Genomic DNA, 17,537 nt, shown 5'->3' with positions numbered 1-17,537 from the left:
CACTGAAGAGAAACAGATTAGTAGTAGCATGAGGAAAAAAATCTGTTCTTGATAGCAGTAAAAAAATCAAATAAAGGGGAAAGTCACCAGCATTATGAAAAGGTATATTCAAAAAAGCATTTTGATGGATAGTCTTAGGCATGCTGCCAGAAATAACATATGGGACCTTAATGAAGAATAAGCTGTTGCCTCTGATTTGCATGCATACTTAACATAAAAATAAAAATAAAAAGAAGAGCAATGGCTCTTAGCAAGCAAAATTAAAACATATTTAATTTTGCAATGCTTCCTTTTTTATAGATTTTTTCCCTATTAATTTTCTGTGAAATTAAATCAAATGATCTACTGCAGTACAACATACACCTACGACATAGCATCTGCCAACATACTGGAAATTTATTTAGTTTTAAAAATGCCACTAGCGGTAACTGGGCCAAATAGCTTCTAAAAATTGTCAAATGACACGTTCAGATGGTGTCAGCTGCCTCAGTGCCATTTACTTCACAGACACTCTAGACCCAAAAGGCTCTGCCATTTGCCAGCTGATAAACCCTGCTTGCTTTTAGATCTAGTCAAAAGTTAGTCTCCACAGGAGTGAACAAGCTGTGCATGAGACTTCTTTAAATTTCCTCTTCCATTATTGTTTGCATTGCTCGAACATGTATCAGCAGTCACCTCCTAATACATGTGTCCATTCTAAAGCACATACCATGTGATGTGCTTGGCTCAACTAAAGGAAGGTGTGGCTGCAGCCCATGCTATGCTTAGCACTGAAATATGGCAGCACAGGTGGCAAGAGGGGTCCTAGTGTGTATCTGTGTCCGTAACAAATCTGTGCCCATCTTAGTACACTCATTGCTCCCACTTTCAGAAGTGCCTTATTTTGAAAGGGGGAAAATGTGGGAGAATTATCATGCTAGGATAGATATGCAATCTGCAGGTGAATTTAAACACATCAAATTGATACATTGTTAACTATATAGAAATACCCAGAATAATATCTTACCATCTGACACCTTACATAGAATCATAGAATAGTTTGGGTTGGAAGGGACCTCTGAATGTCCTCTAGTCTAACCCCCCTGCAATAAGCAGAGATAGCCTCAACTAGATCAGGTTGCCCAGAACCACATCCAGCCTGGCCTTGAATGTCTCAAGGGATGGCACATCTAACACCTCTCTGGGCAACCTGTGCCAGTGTTTAATCACCCTGATTATAAGAAGTTTCTTCCTTACACTTAGTCTAAATTTACCTTTGTTTATTTTAAAACCATTACCCTGTGTGCTATCACAACAGGCCCTGCTAAAAAGTCCGTCCCCATCTTTCTTATTATGCCCCTTTAAGTATTGAAAGGCTGCAACAAGGCCCCCTTGGAGTCTTCTCCAGGCTGAACAATGTCAGCTCTCTCAGCCTTTTCCTCTTAGGAGAGCTGCTCCATCCCTCTGATCAGTTTTGTGGCCCTCCTCTGGACTCTCTCCAACAGATCCCTGTCTTTCCTGTACTGAGGACTCCTGAGCTGGACACACTAATGACTTTACACGGAAAGGTTTCCACAACTTTGTGGCTGTCTAGCAAATATTCTGCAGCAACCTACAGAGGCCCTGGTGAGTTCTTCACTTCTGAACTTCACATGTTGCTTGTTTGGATTTGGTTCTTAAAAAAAACTTAGCACAAAACAGATCCACGTGATTACTGTCTACTTTGCACAGCTGTTTTTGAGGAATACTGCAGCATTACTGCTTCTGAATATGAAGTTACACCCCATGTGCGTCCCTCCTGTCCATGTGCACACACTCATGCTCCCTAACAGCACGCTATGTATGATTCACCAGAGGCACTTACCAACTGAAGTTGGCATTTCTCCCCACTGCAGAACCACATCCTTGGTTATCCTTCCGTATGTGTTGACGTAAACTCCTTCATCCTCGTAGCAGACCAATAGCTCCATCCCATCAGTGTTTGGGAGAATGATGATTGCGTGAGGTTGGATACTGCTCTGGATCTACAAAGGAAAAAAAGGAGCGGAAGCCTTTTGTTTTAATGCCACAGAGCCTTTGCTGGGAGAAAGGGTTGGGTGATTTTTGATTTTGGCTGACAGCAGAGTGGGGATTCACTCATTTCAGAAGTGCTAGCTCTGCTCCCCCACAAGCTAGACATGCTACACAGTGACAACAAAGACCCGTAAACCCTTGGGGCACGAATCTTCTCGTTTTAAGGCAGACATCTAAATCCAGGAAAGATTAACTTCTCTGTAGGAATGCCCATTTCTTTCTATGGGCAGGAAGGGAGCCTGAGGCAAGCAGCCCAGATGCAGACCTCAGAAACCTGCACTGCAGTGAATAGCTCTTAGGAATGTGCGTCACACGCTGGGGGCCCACATGACACCTCTGTGTACAATGAACAATGGAAACCTTGGTATCTAAGGCCACCTTGGCATTTGTTAACCCTGTTGAATCTCATCAGGGGGTTGTTGTGTCATTTTTGTACCGCCATCTTCCCTGCAGCTTCTGCCAGGCATTTGCAAGGCAATTCACTTAACTACTTCCCCTGAAACAGATCTGAACAGGCAGCTCCCAATCATGGAGACATACCACAAGGAGACGACAGAGGCACAAGCCCCTAAGCACAAGTGGCCACATCTGCTCAGACCCCTCCACCCAATTCACCACTGCCAGCATATGGCAGTGATCCACAGGGACAGCCTGACATGTTGGTTATCTGAGGGGAAGAAGGGGCAGGAGAGGGCATGGGGAACCAGAAAAAAAGAAAAACCCCAACCCCAGCAGTAGCTCTTACATGTGTTGGTAGATATATATCATAGACCGATCCTGAATCCACATCAACAGCATGGAAGCCAGCGCAGGAGCCATAGATCACTTTTAGTCTCTGACCCTCTTCTACAGTGAGATCCACCAGCAATGGCTTATGTACTAATTCTCCAAACGACTGTGAGACAACCATGAGTTAGATTTACTTTACTGCTTAGAACCACAGTAGGTATTACGAAAACATGCTCTAATGCACACAATATTATGGGTTTATTCCTCCCACGCATCCCTCTGGCCCCCCATCCACCAGGCTACTGAAGCTCACATGTCTCTTATGCACAAGGACAGACTACTCTGCAAACTCTTGCATTTCAATCACATAACGTTGTAAGCGATTTTCTGTGGGGTTTCCTTTAGTTGGTCTGTTTGAGTTTTTAGTAAGAATTGTTTTCCCCAAAGTTCAGGGCAATTTGACACTAGTGTTCACTTAAATCTGCACAACCAATAATAATTGTCTGTAAATCAGTCTGGCAATTATACCAAGCCAGCTAACTTCATTCTTGCAGTGTTCAAAAAAAAAACCAGCAATGCCAAGTACCACTTAATGACTTGGTCTGCTCAGATGAAGATGTTTAGACTCAGTTCACTTCTCTCTGCCTCATGTTTTATTTATAGAGAGACAAAAGAAACAGTTGTGACATTGTGTCATTTTGATTATTAGTTTATGCTCGGTTACAATTTAGAACTTTAAGTGTACTGCCTCTAGAGCTAAAACCCCTCCTAAATTAAAATATAATACAAAGTTTGTGGAGATTTACTGAATAACTTGTAATATGGCTATGACAGAACATTTTTGTAAAGGGGTAACTGCAAGTGGCTATGAGAAAATCCTATGTATGGCTGAAATATACTGTTACCTTAAAGGCCATAAATTTATGGTATGGCTTTGGTGCCCATGCATAGACTTCCACAGAACTCTTCAATGCAATTACCAAGAACTTGATTCTTTCATATTTTACTGAAATTAAACAGAACAAAAGAGAATTCAGCAGTAATTCCAAAGTCATGCCAATTACTTCAGGAAAGCAGAAAATTACAGTATTTCTCCATACTTACATACATCTGGGTTTAGTAATACCGCATTTTAGGATTGTTAATTCTTTGTTGTTAAGTATTTTGACACATTTATGCCATCAAAAAACCCTTACTACTAACTGAACCTGTCATCATGTTTCAAATTCCCTAGTCAGTATATACTTACTTACACTTGGTTTTTTTCCACATCAGACAGTGCTTACTCATCACAAGAAAATCAGTTTTCAGACAGGCACATTTCCAATAAAAGAAGGCTATGACTGTGGCAGAGTCTATTGACAGTTTCAGTCACAGCATTGACACTGGCATTTTGAGCTGATGGCAAAATTCCCCAGGGAGGGAGGAAAAAAGGGAACTGAAATAAGCTAAGAAACGAGTCCATTTCAAAAGCAAAAGGCAAATCTGATAGCAGAGCACTTTCCTTTGTTCTAAAGCCTGAGATAACTCATCTGAAAACAGAACACCAAAGTCCACAGAATTTATCAGAAATAAAGTGTCATTACACAGCTGATCCACAAATGTCTCTGTTGCCACATTCAAACAGCTGGCTAAATCAAACATCAGAAAAAGCTACTGCTCTCAGGAGGGGACTGATGAAATCTAGAAATGGCCATTCCAGAAGTGTTGCTGGATCCGCATTTTCAGCTGCCATCTGGATTTGGGAAGGAGCAGATCATGAGACTTCCAAATGTTGGGGTTTGTTAACCTATTTCTAGCACTATTTTAGGGGGAGGGAAAAAAAAAAGCATTTAGATGATACTGAGAAACCTCTGGAGGTTTCTGCAACCTCTTTACCCTGAATCTTAGGGGAATATGCCACTTTTCCAAAACAACTCCCATGCATCTTCACCTTCTGCCCATTGTATCTCCAAACCTGATTTTGAAACATGGCAGAAGTGAGGATCTCAGGCTTGTGAGAAGACTTCTTTAATAAACACTATTGTAAAGTCTTTTAGATATCTTACTACTGTACAAGCCTGCAGTTGTTGTCTCAGGGAAACAAAGCTGCTACTTGCTCTCCTTCTACTCTGCAAGAAGACAAGACTACTGAACTATAAGCATTAAAGGACTTGATACTTTTTCAACAGACAAAGAAAAGCCTCTCATCCTCCACAGCTGTACTGACTAAAAAACAGAGCTTTTGTTCAGTCTTGCCTACTTTACAAGACTTCTTGGAATTTTTTTCTCAGGGAAGAGGGGGTTTCGAACAAAACCACCTTCTCTGTGAAAAAGGACCTTTGATAATCTTCATTCTTTGTGCTGGGTGCTATCTGGGAATTCACCCAAATCTGAAGTTTCAAAAGAGCAATTTATCATTTAGAGGAGCCAAAATTTGCCTGAAGCAACTGAGACCCATAAATACCACTTCACCCTGACGTCCAAGACCCCCGCTGCATCAAAGAGACAAGGAAGTGATCAGTGCCAGCTGCCTCGGTGGCAGCCTCCAGACCACAAGTCTAACTATTGGCAGCTCATCCTTCTTGGGAACTGCAGTGCAGCTGTCAAAGAGGCCTCTCACTACCTGAAGAAGTCTACTGTACATCTGTGGTTCAGAGTGAAGTTCAGTGCCAGGCTGCAGCCCAGGGTAACAAACCCCTCTTCATATGGAAGAGAATGCTCTTTGTTTCAGATGCTTCCCTGCTGGAAAGCCTCCTTTCAACAGCTGTTAATGTATTGTTAACAGGCCACTTCATTATGCTGCTGACAGCCCAGGGTGGGAGACCAGAGGAGTACATTATTAATTGTTTTCAGGGTCAAGCTCCTGGTTCAGCAGTCACTTACTGCCATCATTATTGATTACACCCCACTAGCAGGTTTTTCCAAGAGCACATGCATGACAGGAGGTGACTTGAGCTCAGCTCGATTGCTGCTGCCCCACATTGACTGACACAGCTGGAAAGGAACTGAGCTGGCTCTTAGAAGAAAACCAAATCAAAGGCAACATCCACTGCCCATTAATATGCATCATGAAAGACAAGGAGAAAGAGCTCTTGGTTCATATCCCCACCTGCAGGGCAGCAGGCTCACTGCATATGCTGCTGACTGAATGCTACATGTCTTTCACTAGTTTTGGTGGAAGCTCCTACAGTCAAATCCATTTAAATTACTTAAAACCACTCAAAAGCCACCTGCCTAATGAAAACACACTTCATCCCATAAGTGTACTGCAGTGGATCTGAGATGGCATTAGGAAATTTTGTGAGCTACGGGGAATCAATGAATCATCTTGAAGTTAAGCATATGTTTCTTCTCCCAGATGCCTCCCCAAAGCTCATGCACTAACTGGGTTTGCTTTCTCCTCTCTCTTTTTTTCCTTTTATCTTCTCCCCTCTCCCCCTCAATCTTTAAAATATACATTAAAAGAAAGACTTTTTTCACTCCATGCCAGCATGTGACTTCATCATGGTAAAACTGTGAAAAGTGAAATCTGCTGGTAAAGAGAACAGCTGCTGGTTGACAAGAGTCCCTCTGTTACCTAAAAGGTCTAACAGAGGTGGTGAAACTTTACTAGCCCTCACTGCCCATATTAGCACTCTCCTGGAAGCTGCATCCACTATGGGAAAGAGACAGATGGGGAGTTGCGCCCGCTCCAGTTCACAGCCCAGCATCCCACTGTGAAAACTCTTCCATATTCATTTTAACTCAATAACCTGCCATCTATGCTGGTGCTTTGCCATAAAAGTTCACCCCGAGGGATAGGGAACACAGCTAGAAATAAAACCAAACCTTAAACCCAGCAGCTACACACACTGCAGTTCCCTTTCCAGCCAGCTTTTATCCCAACAATTTGATTACTACATTCACTACTCACCAACTTTATAGTGCACACAGCCTTCCAAATCGCCCACTGTTGTCCAGCCCTGTTTCTTTTCTACTTCAGGGTCGTTGTGAAGGATTTTATTTCTTAACCAGGACAAATAGTAAACTCGCAACTTGTTCTTCTTACCTGGCCACAAAATGAAAAAGACTGGTTTATCTCCATAGGAAGAGAAGCACAAAAAACCCTCCCCAAGCAAACAGAAAGACCTGAGGAGCAAACCAAAATAACACGGAAGGAGAAACTGCTGTAACCACAGAGATTTCCTTCAGTTTTCACATCCACAACAACTTCACTCCAGACTCCACCCAAGCACATACTTTCCTTATGATCAATGACAGAAACACATGGCAATGCCACATGAACATAAAATGACAAATTCAAGGGAACAGCTCGTCAGTTGTCTGGTTCTTAGGACCCAAAAAACTTCTATCAGAAAGGGTAAATACTTCCACACCAAAAGCACCAGAGTCATGCACTGAGGTTAAAAATATATCTATAGCTGAGTCAGAATGGCTCTTTTTCACACAAAACTGTAGGAGAGCAGCAGGATGGAATTTGAGGCCCGAAATCATGTACACAGCTATCAGAAGAGAATAGGATGGGTTTGAAGGGAGGAAGCAAAAGTGAAGAGGAATACGGGGATGAAATGGATTTTACAAATTCTTCCTAGTTAGCGACCAGGACATTTCCATTCCATCTATCCTAACACAAACTGGTCAAGTTTCATTAAAATTATTTACTGTTTTCCCCGGTGGAATTGTGAATTTCCTAACAGCAGCACTAAAAATTTCATCACTGAACCACTTTACACCAGTTCTGTTGTAAGGAAGAACATACAATATCTGAAAACGCAGTGAGAGAATTTCACACAGCCCATGCAAACTTCACCTGCTTGCCCTTCCCTTGTGCTGCAAGGGGTGTAATACTTATCAGGCTGCACACAGGAACTGCAAGAGGTGTTTCTTCTCCACAGGTGAGAGAATCTACTTGCCCAGGCTGCCCTATCTTCAAGTGACAATGCATCTGCCACAGTCATCAAAATACAGCTCACACTTTTAACTCTTATATGAGAAATGCTCTTTGAATGCAGAGCAAGGTTCACAATAAACTTTATCAGTGATTCTTTAACAACTAATGGCCTACAAAGCATTTGCTGAACTAGCCAGAGGGTGGCTTTACATGCACATACTCAAAGCTTGCATCCTCCTTCCTCCAGCTGCTTTGCTGCCCAAAGCCATTACAGTGTCACAGATGAAGCTGGAGGCGAGGAAGAGAGATCATTCCTGCTTTGATCAGGAGCCATTTCATAAGGCTGCATGAAGTTTCTCCACAAGGAAGGTAATGGGCCCCCAACACAAGAGGGACGTGAACATGCTCGAGTGAGTCCAGAGGAGTGCCATGAAGATGGTCAGAGGGCTGTGAAGACAGGCTGAGAAAATCTGGCTACTTCATCCTGGAGAAGAGAAGGCTCCAGGGAGACCTTATATCAGCCTTCCAGTACCTAAAGGGGGCCTACAGGAAATCTGGAGATGGACTTTTTATGAAGGCATGTAGTGATAGGACAAGGTGGAATAGCTTTAAATTGAAAGGGCAGGTTTAGATTAGACATTAGGAAGAAGGTCTTCACTATGAGGGTGGTGAGGTGCTGCACAGGTTGCCCAGAGAAGTTGTGGCTGCCCCATCACTGGCAGTGTTCAAGGCCAGGCTGAACAGGTCTTGGAGCAACCTGGTCTAGTGAAAGGTGACCTGTACAGCAGTCAGTGCTGGGTTGGCCAAGTGACACTGCACTTTATATGCTGCAGAAAGCCATGAGGTGTCAGGATGGTCCACCCGGCAGCCTGCCAGCCCAATCCAGCTATAGATTTTAGCTGATGTCTTTGTCTTTTAAGTTTTCACATGATGCCTATTGATGGACCAGTTCACAGCTGGCTGCTCATCTCAGGGATGGGCACACAGCGTCAGGGGATACCGCTGCAGCAGGCGATGAAGCCCAAGCATAGAGACCATCCTGCTGTGCCCAACCAGCTCCACACTGGGGTCCTGGAGCTGGCACAGAGCCCCCACCCTGATGGCAGGAGATCCCCTAACAGAGCTGGGATCCTTGGGAAAAGCAGCCGCAGGGGCAGCACATGGGGAAGCACAGCTTGCAAACAGGCTGGCCCCACGGTCTCCAGTGCTACAAACCCTTCCATTACAAAGATGCACAGACTGAAAAATCTTTTTATGGATGAGGATGGGCAGGAGGAAAAGAGGAGGCACTTCTGAAGTCAAAAATCTGTTCACTGAGCTTAAATTTAAAGTGGAATTGGAGACCCATTTTCAACTACTGGACCTGCTATTTAATTTTAAAAGCCCCTCTGTTCTCATGGCACTAAATGAAATGTGAAGTAACATTGTGCTGTCCTGTGTTTATCTCCACTACAAAAGCGACAGCAGATTTGGCAGTAAATAAGCACCCTGATTTATTGCCTGACTTCATATTTATTAAGCCATGTTCCATAAAGGAATAAAGCCCCACCAATCCTGAAGCTTTCTAAAGATTTGGAAAAAAGACTAGAGCAGGAAACAATATTCCCAGGAGCCCCACATCTGACCAAGGAAAGGTCCTCCCCTGAAAATACTGGGAACAATAGCCACAAGGGCCCTTTCAGAAACACTGAAAAACAGGGAACACAGTCCAGACCAGAAGGCACTGCAGTTCTGGGCAAGGAAGAGCTCAGAGGGCTCCAGGTCAGTACAATGCACCAAATGTTTTTAAAGGCACGACGAGTCCCTGTCCACTGGGAAACAAATTGTCTCTCAGATATTTCCACGGCTTTAGCTGTCTCAGTAGTTTAGTCAAACTTGAAAGCTTGAAACAAACAATACACACAGGAATTTCCCAGCACGTGGCTAAGTTGTTGGTTGGGTTTTTTGGTTCACATCATGTGCACCAGGGTGTTTCTCTCCAATCAGAAACATTTTCAAAACAACAACAGCGAAACATCTCACGTGTGTTCCCATTGTGTTTTAGTGTCTAGACCACAAGGAAAGTCACAAGACAGGAAATCCCTCTGCCTTTCAGCAGCCTGGCATGAAAAGAGAAGGACCAGTTAGTGATATAAAGATGGCTATGCGACGGACATGTTTGTATCACTATATATTGACATAAACAAGTTCTGCTGCTCTTAATGTTCATATTGGGAGTGTGGGGATTAGAGCCTTCTGCTTGTAAATCTCTGCTAGCCAGTTTAAATAGCTCTCAAAAATCTGGGTGTTGTTTTTCTCTTTTGTTTTGTGGGATTTTTCTGGGTGGTGTTTTCTTTTTTTCTAATTTTTATGGTATTTTTTATGAAATAAGAAACAAAAATCTGCTCCAGCCATCAAATGAACTTATCAGTCAGTGATTTCTATGAGAACTCCTGGCTCTGATTCTTCCACAGATGTTATTTTGAATGCAAAGTCCCTTTTTCCATATTGAGTTTTGGTTTTTATTGTCACTGTGTTTTTTAATTATTAAGCAGGCAGATTCCAACCAGTTCTTCTACTCTGTCATCCCCTCCTACCTTCCCAAGTGCCACCATCAGCCAGCTGGGCTGGCAAAATCCTCGGGGAGCCACAAGTGGAGCATGTTCTATATACACGATGCTGCTCTCTCCTCCTGCATTTTTATGACTCTCAGCACTGTATCATTACCTGAGCAGCCAGAACTCTGTTACCCTCCCAACAGTATGTACTGAAGAACTGATTAACTACTCTGATTTGGCCTGCAAAGCTTTCTCATAGCAGCTCAGTATCTCAGTATCAAAAGCTTTGCTGTCAGAAAGTTTTGTAATTCACAATAATTGATTTCAGGTTTTCAGACTCAAGAGTGTATATTAAAAACAATTTTATGTGACAATCTCCTCAAATTCTTAACATGCTGCAACTTCCTTGTACCATGTGGTGACACCTTTCAAAACTTACCACCATCAGCACATCACTCCCCAAAAACCCCATACAGCCGAGTGCACCATAGGGAGCTGAACACCACTCCAGATAAGCAGTAGCAGTCCTGGGACAAAGCTCAGGGGCAGCTCCATAACCAGTCTGCCAGAATAGATCATTTGCAGAAGCACAACCTCATTTCAGGGTTCCTAGTTTGCCTGAAGAGATGAAGCAACTCATTGCAAATAAAAAGTCACCAAGGGAAGTCCAGCATGAGGGAAGCTTCCATTAAGAACTGCAGTGCAGAAGCCAAAAGAGGGATATAAGGGGGAGCCTGGGCATAACAGCATCACAGTTTCACCAAGTATGCTCCCCCAGCACTGCCTCTTGGTGGGCTGGGATACCTCTTTCCTGCCTTGTACTCCAGCAACCTCTCATAAGACACAGGAGATGGGACAGAGAGGAAGGCATAATTCAGCCAAAGATCAGCTGACTCTTAAGGGTTAATGTAGCGTGTCTCTACAGAGGAAGCAATAGTTTTGAAGGAAGAAAAGAAAATGGATGTGTCAGGGTACTCGGATTGTGGCTGACACAAACGTAAATAAACTTAAAACAACTGAACCAAGATTGAATCACAGATGCTTGTCTGAGTAAGGTATGCTTCAAACCAACAGATTTTACACAAATTGGATTATACAATATTTCTGTTTACAAGGTCTACTATAGAATAAACTGTATATCTGTATATCAAATGGTGCTTTACAAAAAGCTTATATTTTAACATACAGCATTAAACATCAAAAGGACACACAGCAGGTTGTGGGATTTTTTTAATCCTCCTTGATTCATCCTTTCTTTTTAAAGATTTCACAGCATAGCAGTAGCTGAGAATGCAGCAAGCAACCAGCCAATAAAATACACTTGTTCTAGACAGAAACGAAGCCCCCTGTTGACAAAACCAGCACGGGCACAGTTCTTTGAGCCTGTAGTAGCATAATACCATTAATGCATTAAATTGCATTAAATTTTCTAGGTGTGTATCCTTATGCACAAGGGTTGGGAGAGCCAGAGAGCTCCTCCACTGAGGGGTTCTGGAGCCTCAACAAAACTTTGCATGGCTCTGAACAGCACCACAGGGGCCACTGTGAGAAACCTCATTTACATCCTCTCCCCATCACACACATGCAGCATAGCAAAAGCTGATTTCACAAACAATACAAAACAAAAGGAAGGTAAATGGCTGAATGACACCTGTGAAGAAAGATTAACAGTGTACCACATCAGGTTGCTTAACAGCAGGATAACCTTATGCAATAACAGTCTGGAGCCAAAGAGTCTGGAATCTCCAGCTTCATAAAACACATTTTCCATCAGTGCACACAAAACAAACACAACAATCACCATCACCCTTCATCTCCCACTGCTTTGCCATCTACAGTTGCACCCAGTGAGAGTAAAGCCAAACGCTGCACCAATCCGCCTTCTCACACTGCTAATTTCCACATCACGTACACACTGTACTCCCCTCTCACCAACACACACACTGTACATCATTCTTATTTCCCGACTTCATGAAAGCATTTTCCCCCCTACAGATTTCAACACGCAAGATGGCTTTAAACCCAAGTGGCGAATCATGTTTTGGTTAGAAAGAGGCCAGGTTGAAAGTAATCATGACAGAGGGAAAGAATGCCATTTCTACAAAGCACTAACTTCTAGCTCCCAAGCACTAAACAAACTAATAAAGCTTTACGTTTCCCCCAACCCCATGCAGGATTTTTAAAGGCCACCCCACAGGAGGAAGAACGGGGGCCAAGCAGGCACAGGGTTTAGTGTAGAAAATGATTCACTTGCAGAAACAAACTACAGACTCAGAAAGGTGAAATGATGGAAACCCCACTGACTTCAATCCCCTCAACACACAGGCTGCTAAGAAAAGCTTTCTGCCATGCCATACTAGATGGGGGAAAAAAATCATGTTGAACAGTTAAACTTACCAGAAATTGTCACCAAGACATTCAGCCCTTCAAGTACATCCATTTGCTGGAATCTTCTTCGATTGATGAGAGGATAAACCTTCCCCTGACCACTTCTGTCTAGCAGCATCAGACCACTTTCAGTGCCCACTAACAAGTTCACCCCTAGAAGAAACAAAACCAAAGATCCAAGTTAGTAGGCAGATTTTCCACATATTCTGATGAACTGATGATTGGTATATCAACTGTCCTGTTTCAAGCAGGTCTAACCACTGCTGGCTGGGTCTCAGCTGCCTGCAGCCTAAAAGATCTCATGATGTAGAAGCTTTCTACATTACCTGCAGCAGTGGCTACTGTCACCAAATTGCAGTGTTCAAGAGAGTAAGAGCTTTCTAGAGCACCAGTTCCCTAACAAAATGGCACATTAATGTTGGAGGAGGGGGGAAGGCACAAAGTGTTACCCAAGCTTATGTATTCCAAAGACATACTAACTGTCAGTAATGGGGTTGGTAACAGGAGGCTCTTGACAAGAGCCACTTGCAAAAAAGCAGTGGTAGGGGTTTGGTCCCCACTGGAGAAACAGACTGTAGCGCAGCCCTCCTGTAAAAGGACAGACCCAGGGTTGGTCCTTAGCTTCCCAACAATCTTCTCCATCTGAATGTTATAACTAGAGGAGTTACAGTAATCTTGTATTTCCACAGATTCCTCCTACAGATAAGCAATTGCAGATGAGAAAAGTCAGTAGGCCCTTTTCTTTAGACAAAGGTCCAAACATGCACTTGGACACTTTCCAAGAGTTCCCAAAACCTTAGTATTTAAAATCAATTTCTTTTTTTTTTTCAGAAATAAATATATGAGTATCTATGTATGAGACTGGATTTTAAAAGTCTACTAATAAATTGCCACTTGCAAATTTCTTAACTATTTGCAATAGTGTCTCAGTCCAGGAGTGTCTCAGTACAGAGACAGGTCAGATATATATAGGGAATGGAAATCAAAGCAAATGCGTGACTTGCTTTATTGAACTCCTGTGTTGTAATCACTGTATAAAACTTGTCATCCTTAAGCATAAGTGGCAGCCAGAAGGAGGCAATGATTGAGAAGGGGCCTGAGTTACTGGTGCTGGGGCACTCTGAAAAGCCTCTGGTTGGATAAAAAAGCAGATGTAGCCTATGGAGAGGTTGGAAACCGTCACACATCTTCAGTTTCCTCTCTTGCCTTTTCAGTAAGAACACTTCAGAGGCCTCAAAAGCGCCCAGAAACTATCATATCCTTTGCTCAGATTTGCTGCTCTGCTCCTTCTCTGCCTCCTCCAGGCAGCAGAGCACACAGATGCTGGCAGGCACAGGCCTGCCTTGGGAGAGGTCCTGCCACAATCCCATGCTCTCCTTCAGCTGCTGACACCTCCTCCATCCCCCTTCCTGCCCTCCTCCTGCCTCTGCACCTTGCACTGGGTCAGTACTTGCTGGATCCCATCCTGCAGCCCCAGGGGCATTTCACACCTACTATCTCCCTTAATGGAAGGCATCCTTAAAATGGGAAGCAGCAGAAGGAAGCAGGGAGAGCAAGGCACATGCTCAGGAATCAACACAGGCTGCAGCACCACCAAACCAGTCAAGGAAGTGCCCAGCAGTTGGTCTCCTTCCTGCAGCTCCAGGACCCACTGACTAAAGCTGTGATTCAGATTCGACATGTATGCCTACAGTTCAAGGGAAGCCACATGCAAACTGTTTCCTATGGGTCCCTTCCCCTGTCTGCACATCAGGGCTCAATCGCTCTCACCTCCACCCTCATCTTTTCCTCTGCTGCCTTTGTGGTGCAGTTGTTTCTGCTTCAAGTTTGCATGTGCACCTGTCCACAACCTCTTCCCTTAGCTATATGCATTTTGAGATAAACTAATGAGGTACTATGCAGTGGCAAGCAGTGCAAGCACTATCATTGTTCATGGCCAGCAGAGCTCCTCTGCCACCACCCTACAATTAACCAGTTCTGGTTCTCCAAACAAATGGAAATGCTTCCTGGAAAGTACGGGCATTCTGTGGAGGCTGGGTGTACAAATCTACTCTACTGAATCCATGACATTGACTTTCGCCACTCAGAACTAGAAGAAACAGCATCACAGAGCTAATGCAATCAGCAACCTGCCAGATACTATGGCATTACCACTTGTAAAGGCAAGGCAAAACTAAGGAAAGCAAGTCCCCCTCTTTTTGAGTAAGAAATATCACCATGAAATGCCTTAATTTACTTAACGGTAAAGGAAGCTAAACCTTATCAAGAAATAAGCATGTGTACCAGCTTGCATCACCATCAGGTTAGCCTTAAATGTTCAACAAGGAAATGCTTTGTTACAGCTGTAAAACACCTCTAGGATTTTACACCTGTACTTTAAATCACTGTAACAGCCAAATACATAGATGAAAGAAATATAAAACCATTAACACAAATTGCTACTGGCAAAACAAGGCAGATCAGAGAAATTATGAGTCATCTTTACTGATCCTATATGATTTCTCTTTGCCTTCTCCCTCTCTCAGCCTGAAAGTTTACACTGCACAAGTCTTGATTTTATCAGAGAATTATTCATATGAATACAGGCAGAAATAGCATTGGGCTAAAAATTCTTACCAGTAAATTCTGGAAAGAAAGCAGCAGATAGGAAGATAAAGTGTTGGGAGAGCCAACATGGTTTAACTGACATGGTTTTGCAGGCAAGGAGGACAGGGCAACAGCACTGTTCTGAGAAACAAATACTGGAAATAACCCCAAAAGACAACTAGAGCCTTGGAAAGAGCTGTGAAAACGCAGACAAGAGCAGTGCAGTGCGTTACCTACACAATCATTGTATGACTCAGGGCCAACTCTCTTCTTCATAGTTTTTAAGATGACACGCATGTGCATTTACAGTCTATTAGGTTTAGGTATACTAGATAAATATGTATGCAATATACGCAGTATGTATGTAATATACATTATCTATTAACATCTAGATAATGAAAAACAGATCAAGTGGCTCCATGAGTTCTGGCCAAGAAAGAAATGACACAGCAGAGAAAGCCTTTTGCTGGGTGTTGCAGCAGTGATTCCACACTGTAGCAGGCAACAAGCACTGCTCTAAGACTTTCACCCATGCAGGATCCTAACTGTCTGACACTGACATAAATTATCCCTTGTGACAAGAAGGCCAGACACATTTGGTCAGCTGATACCCCATGCCCAACTTCTCTCTGCACTAACAACTATTAACGAAACCAAGCCAAAGCCTCACACTGGAAAATTACACTCCTACCCTTCTCTCTTCCTGCTTCCTTCCTACATAAACTGATGACTGAGATGGAAAGTCATCTTACAAAACACATCTTAATAAAACTCTGCAACAATACTTAGCAAGAGGCTCAAGAAGATGATTATTTTTCAAAAGAAATACCCATGTGTACCAGGTGTACAATGCAAAGATGACTACAAGCTCCCAAAGCTGCAAGAGATGTACTAGGAGGGGTTAGAGAGAGCTGAAAAGGACATCATGATCAGCTGAATGAAGTCTAAATTGTGCCATCAGAAGCATATATCCAGCAGCAGGAAATTACATCAAAGCAGAAGCAACATACTGTGAAAAACATAGTAATAAGCAGCTCCTGCAACAAAAAGAGGCGAACAAGCATTGAATAAATGCAGAGAAACAGCTACGGTTTCAGAGATACATTCTCAAGGCCTGTAAGCTCATACTGGCAAGTCTGCACTTCAGAACTGCAGGAGGCAAGGGAGGAACAGGACTGCATTACCCCATAAGGCAGCACACAGTATCTCAGAATTGAATCTCTTCTTGTATTTGCGAATCTCTGGAGTATCACTCTGTGGCCGTGTATTCGTGGGATTCACATTGACAACTGATCCTTTCCGCGTAGGGTCTTGCCTTATTGCCTCCGATCTCATTGCTTCACTAGAAAATCCTACTGGAGAAAAAGAAAAGTAAAGCGCATGTAATACCCCTCAAGCGCTAAATTCTGGCCATACATTCTTTATGCCATACTACCCAAATCAGTAACTGAGAATACTGAGCAAGTCTTTCTTTTTGTAAGAAATGTAAATGGAAAAAGAAATAAAATTATGCACTCCATTGCAAATAAAATAAAAAGCATGATGGTAACATTTGTAACTATGTTAAAGAGCCACTGAAGTCACTGAACCCTTTTTCAATTGTCGTCTCCAGCTACTTTACTTACCCACAGAAGTCACAGTTGTCCCACTAGATGGAGAAATCTGTAGTAATCTGGGGTCTATAAAAGGTGTAAAGGAGGAGGAAGATTTGTGTTTCTGGAGTGTGTTACTAGCGGACTGAGTCTGCAATGTAAATTTCAACTTTATTAATATTAATGACAATAAAAAGCACGGATAACAACAACCAACATATTTAAGTCACTACAGAATTATGCTACAGAGCCTCCCCAAGCTTTTATACTCCCTTTATAGATACGCAAAGCACTGCAGGCACCACACCTGAACTAGACACATATGCACACTGCACATGTTACAGCAAAATGTAATTAGCTAAATTGTCATCCCTGTCACCTCAGCTGATAGTGAAGATTTATAGGACTGGCCCCTATAATCAGGCAGAAAGCGAGGGAACGTCTACTTTTTAAAAAATCTGCTTAAATGTATGTATACTATCTGATCTGCAAGCTGTCCACTACCTATGTATGACTTCTGAATTTATGAAGCATCTCCTAAAGCGAGCTAGTTTAATAAATTATGATCTCTTGGCTTGTGCAACAAAATTAGAACCATCTGGGATCAAGCATTCACTTCTACGATGGATTATGTTTCTTTCAATGTCCACTACTGTTCTTTCTCCCTATTTTGTTTAACCTGAGCCTCTTGCCAGAAAGCTGCAGCAGGTTCTTCCACCTTTATCTGACAAAACAACGTATTAAACCTGTATCGAACAAAGGGGCTCATTAGTGTGGAAG

At 42.9% G+C, this 17,537-nt stretch overlaps 1 protein-coding gene across 22 annotated transcripts in view; it reads right to left on the bottom strand.

The window, feature by feature from the left end:
• Positions 1-17,537, bottom strand: part of MAP4K4 (mitogen-activated protein kinase kinase kinase kinase 4) — a gene marked incomplete at its 3' end in the record, with an annotated part of 163,957 nt that overhangs the window by 1,626 nt on the left and 144,794 nt on the right. For 19 of the 22 annotated variants that reach the window (XM_080614249.1, XM_080614267.1, XM_080614260.1 and 16 more), the window contains 7 exons: positions 16,791-16,908; positions 16,350-16,520; positions 12,589-12,732; positions 6,677-6,811; positions 3,687-3,787; positions 2,798-2,947; positions 1,844-2,003 (listed from right to left, as the gene is read on the bottom strand). In XM_080614249.1, the coding sequence (XP_080470375.1) occupies positions 1,844-2,003; positions 2,798-2,947; positions 3,687-3,787; positions 6,677-6,811; positions 12,589-12,732; positions 16,350-16,520; positions 16,791-16,908 (979 nt within the window). Of the gene's footprint in view, positions 1-1,843; positions 2,004-2,773; positions 2,948-3,686; positions 3,788-6,676; positions 6,812-12,588; positions 12,733-16,349; positions 16,521-16,790; positions 16,909-17,537 lie in introns of all 22 variants that reach the window. The other 3 variants (XM_080614251.1, XM_080614254.1, XM_080614261.1) reach the window with 1 other exon arrangement.

Source organism: Psittacula echo (assembly GCF_963264785.1).
Source record: "Psittacula echo genome assembly, chromosome: 3".
Classification (NCBI taxonomy): domain Eukaryota; kingdom Metazoa; phylum Chordata; class Aves; order Psittaciformes; family Psittacidae; genus Psittacula; species Psittacula echo.
This window is presented reverse-complemented; position numbering and strand designations above follow the sequence as displayed.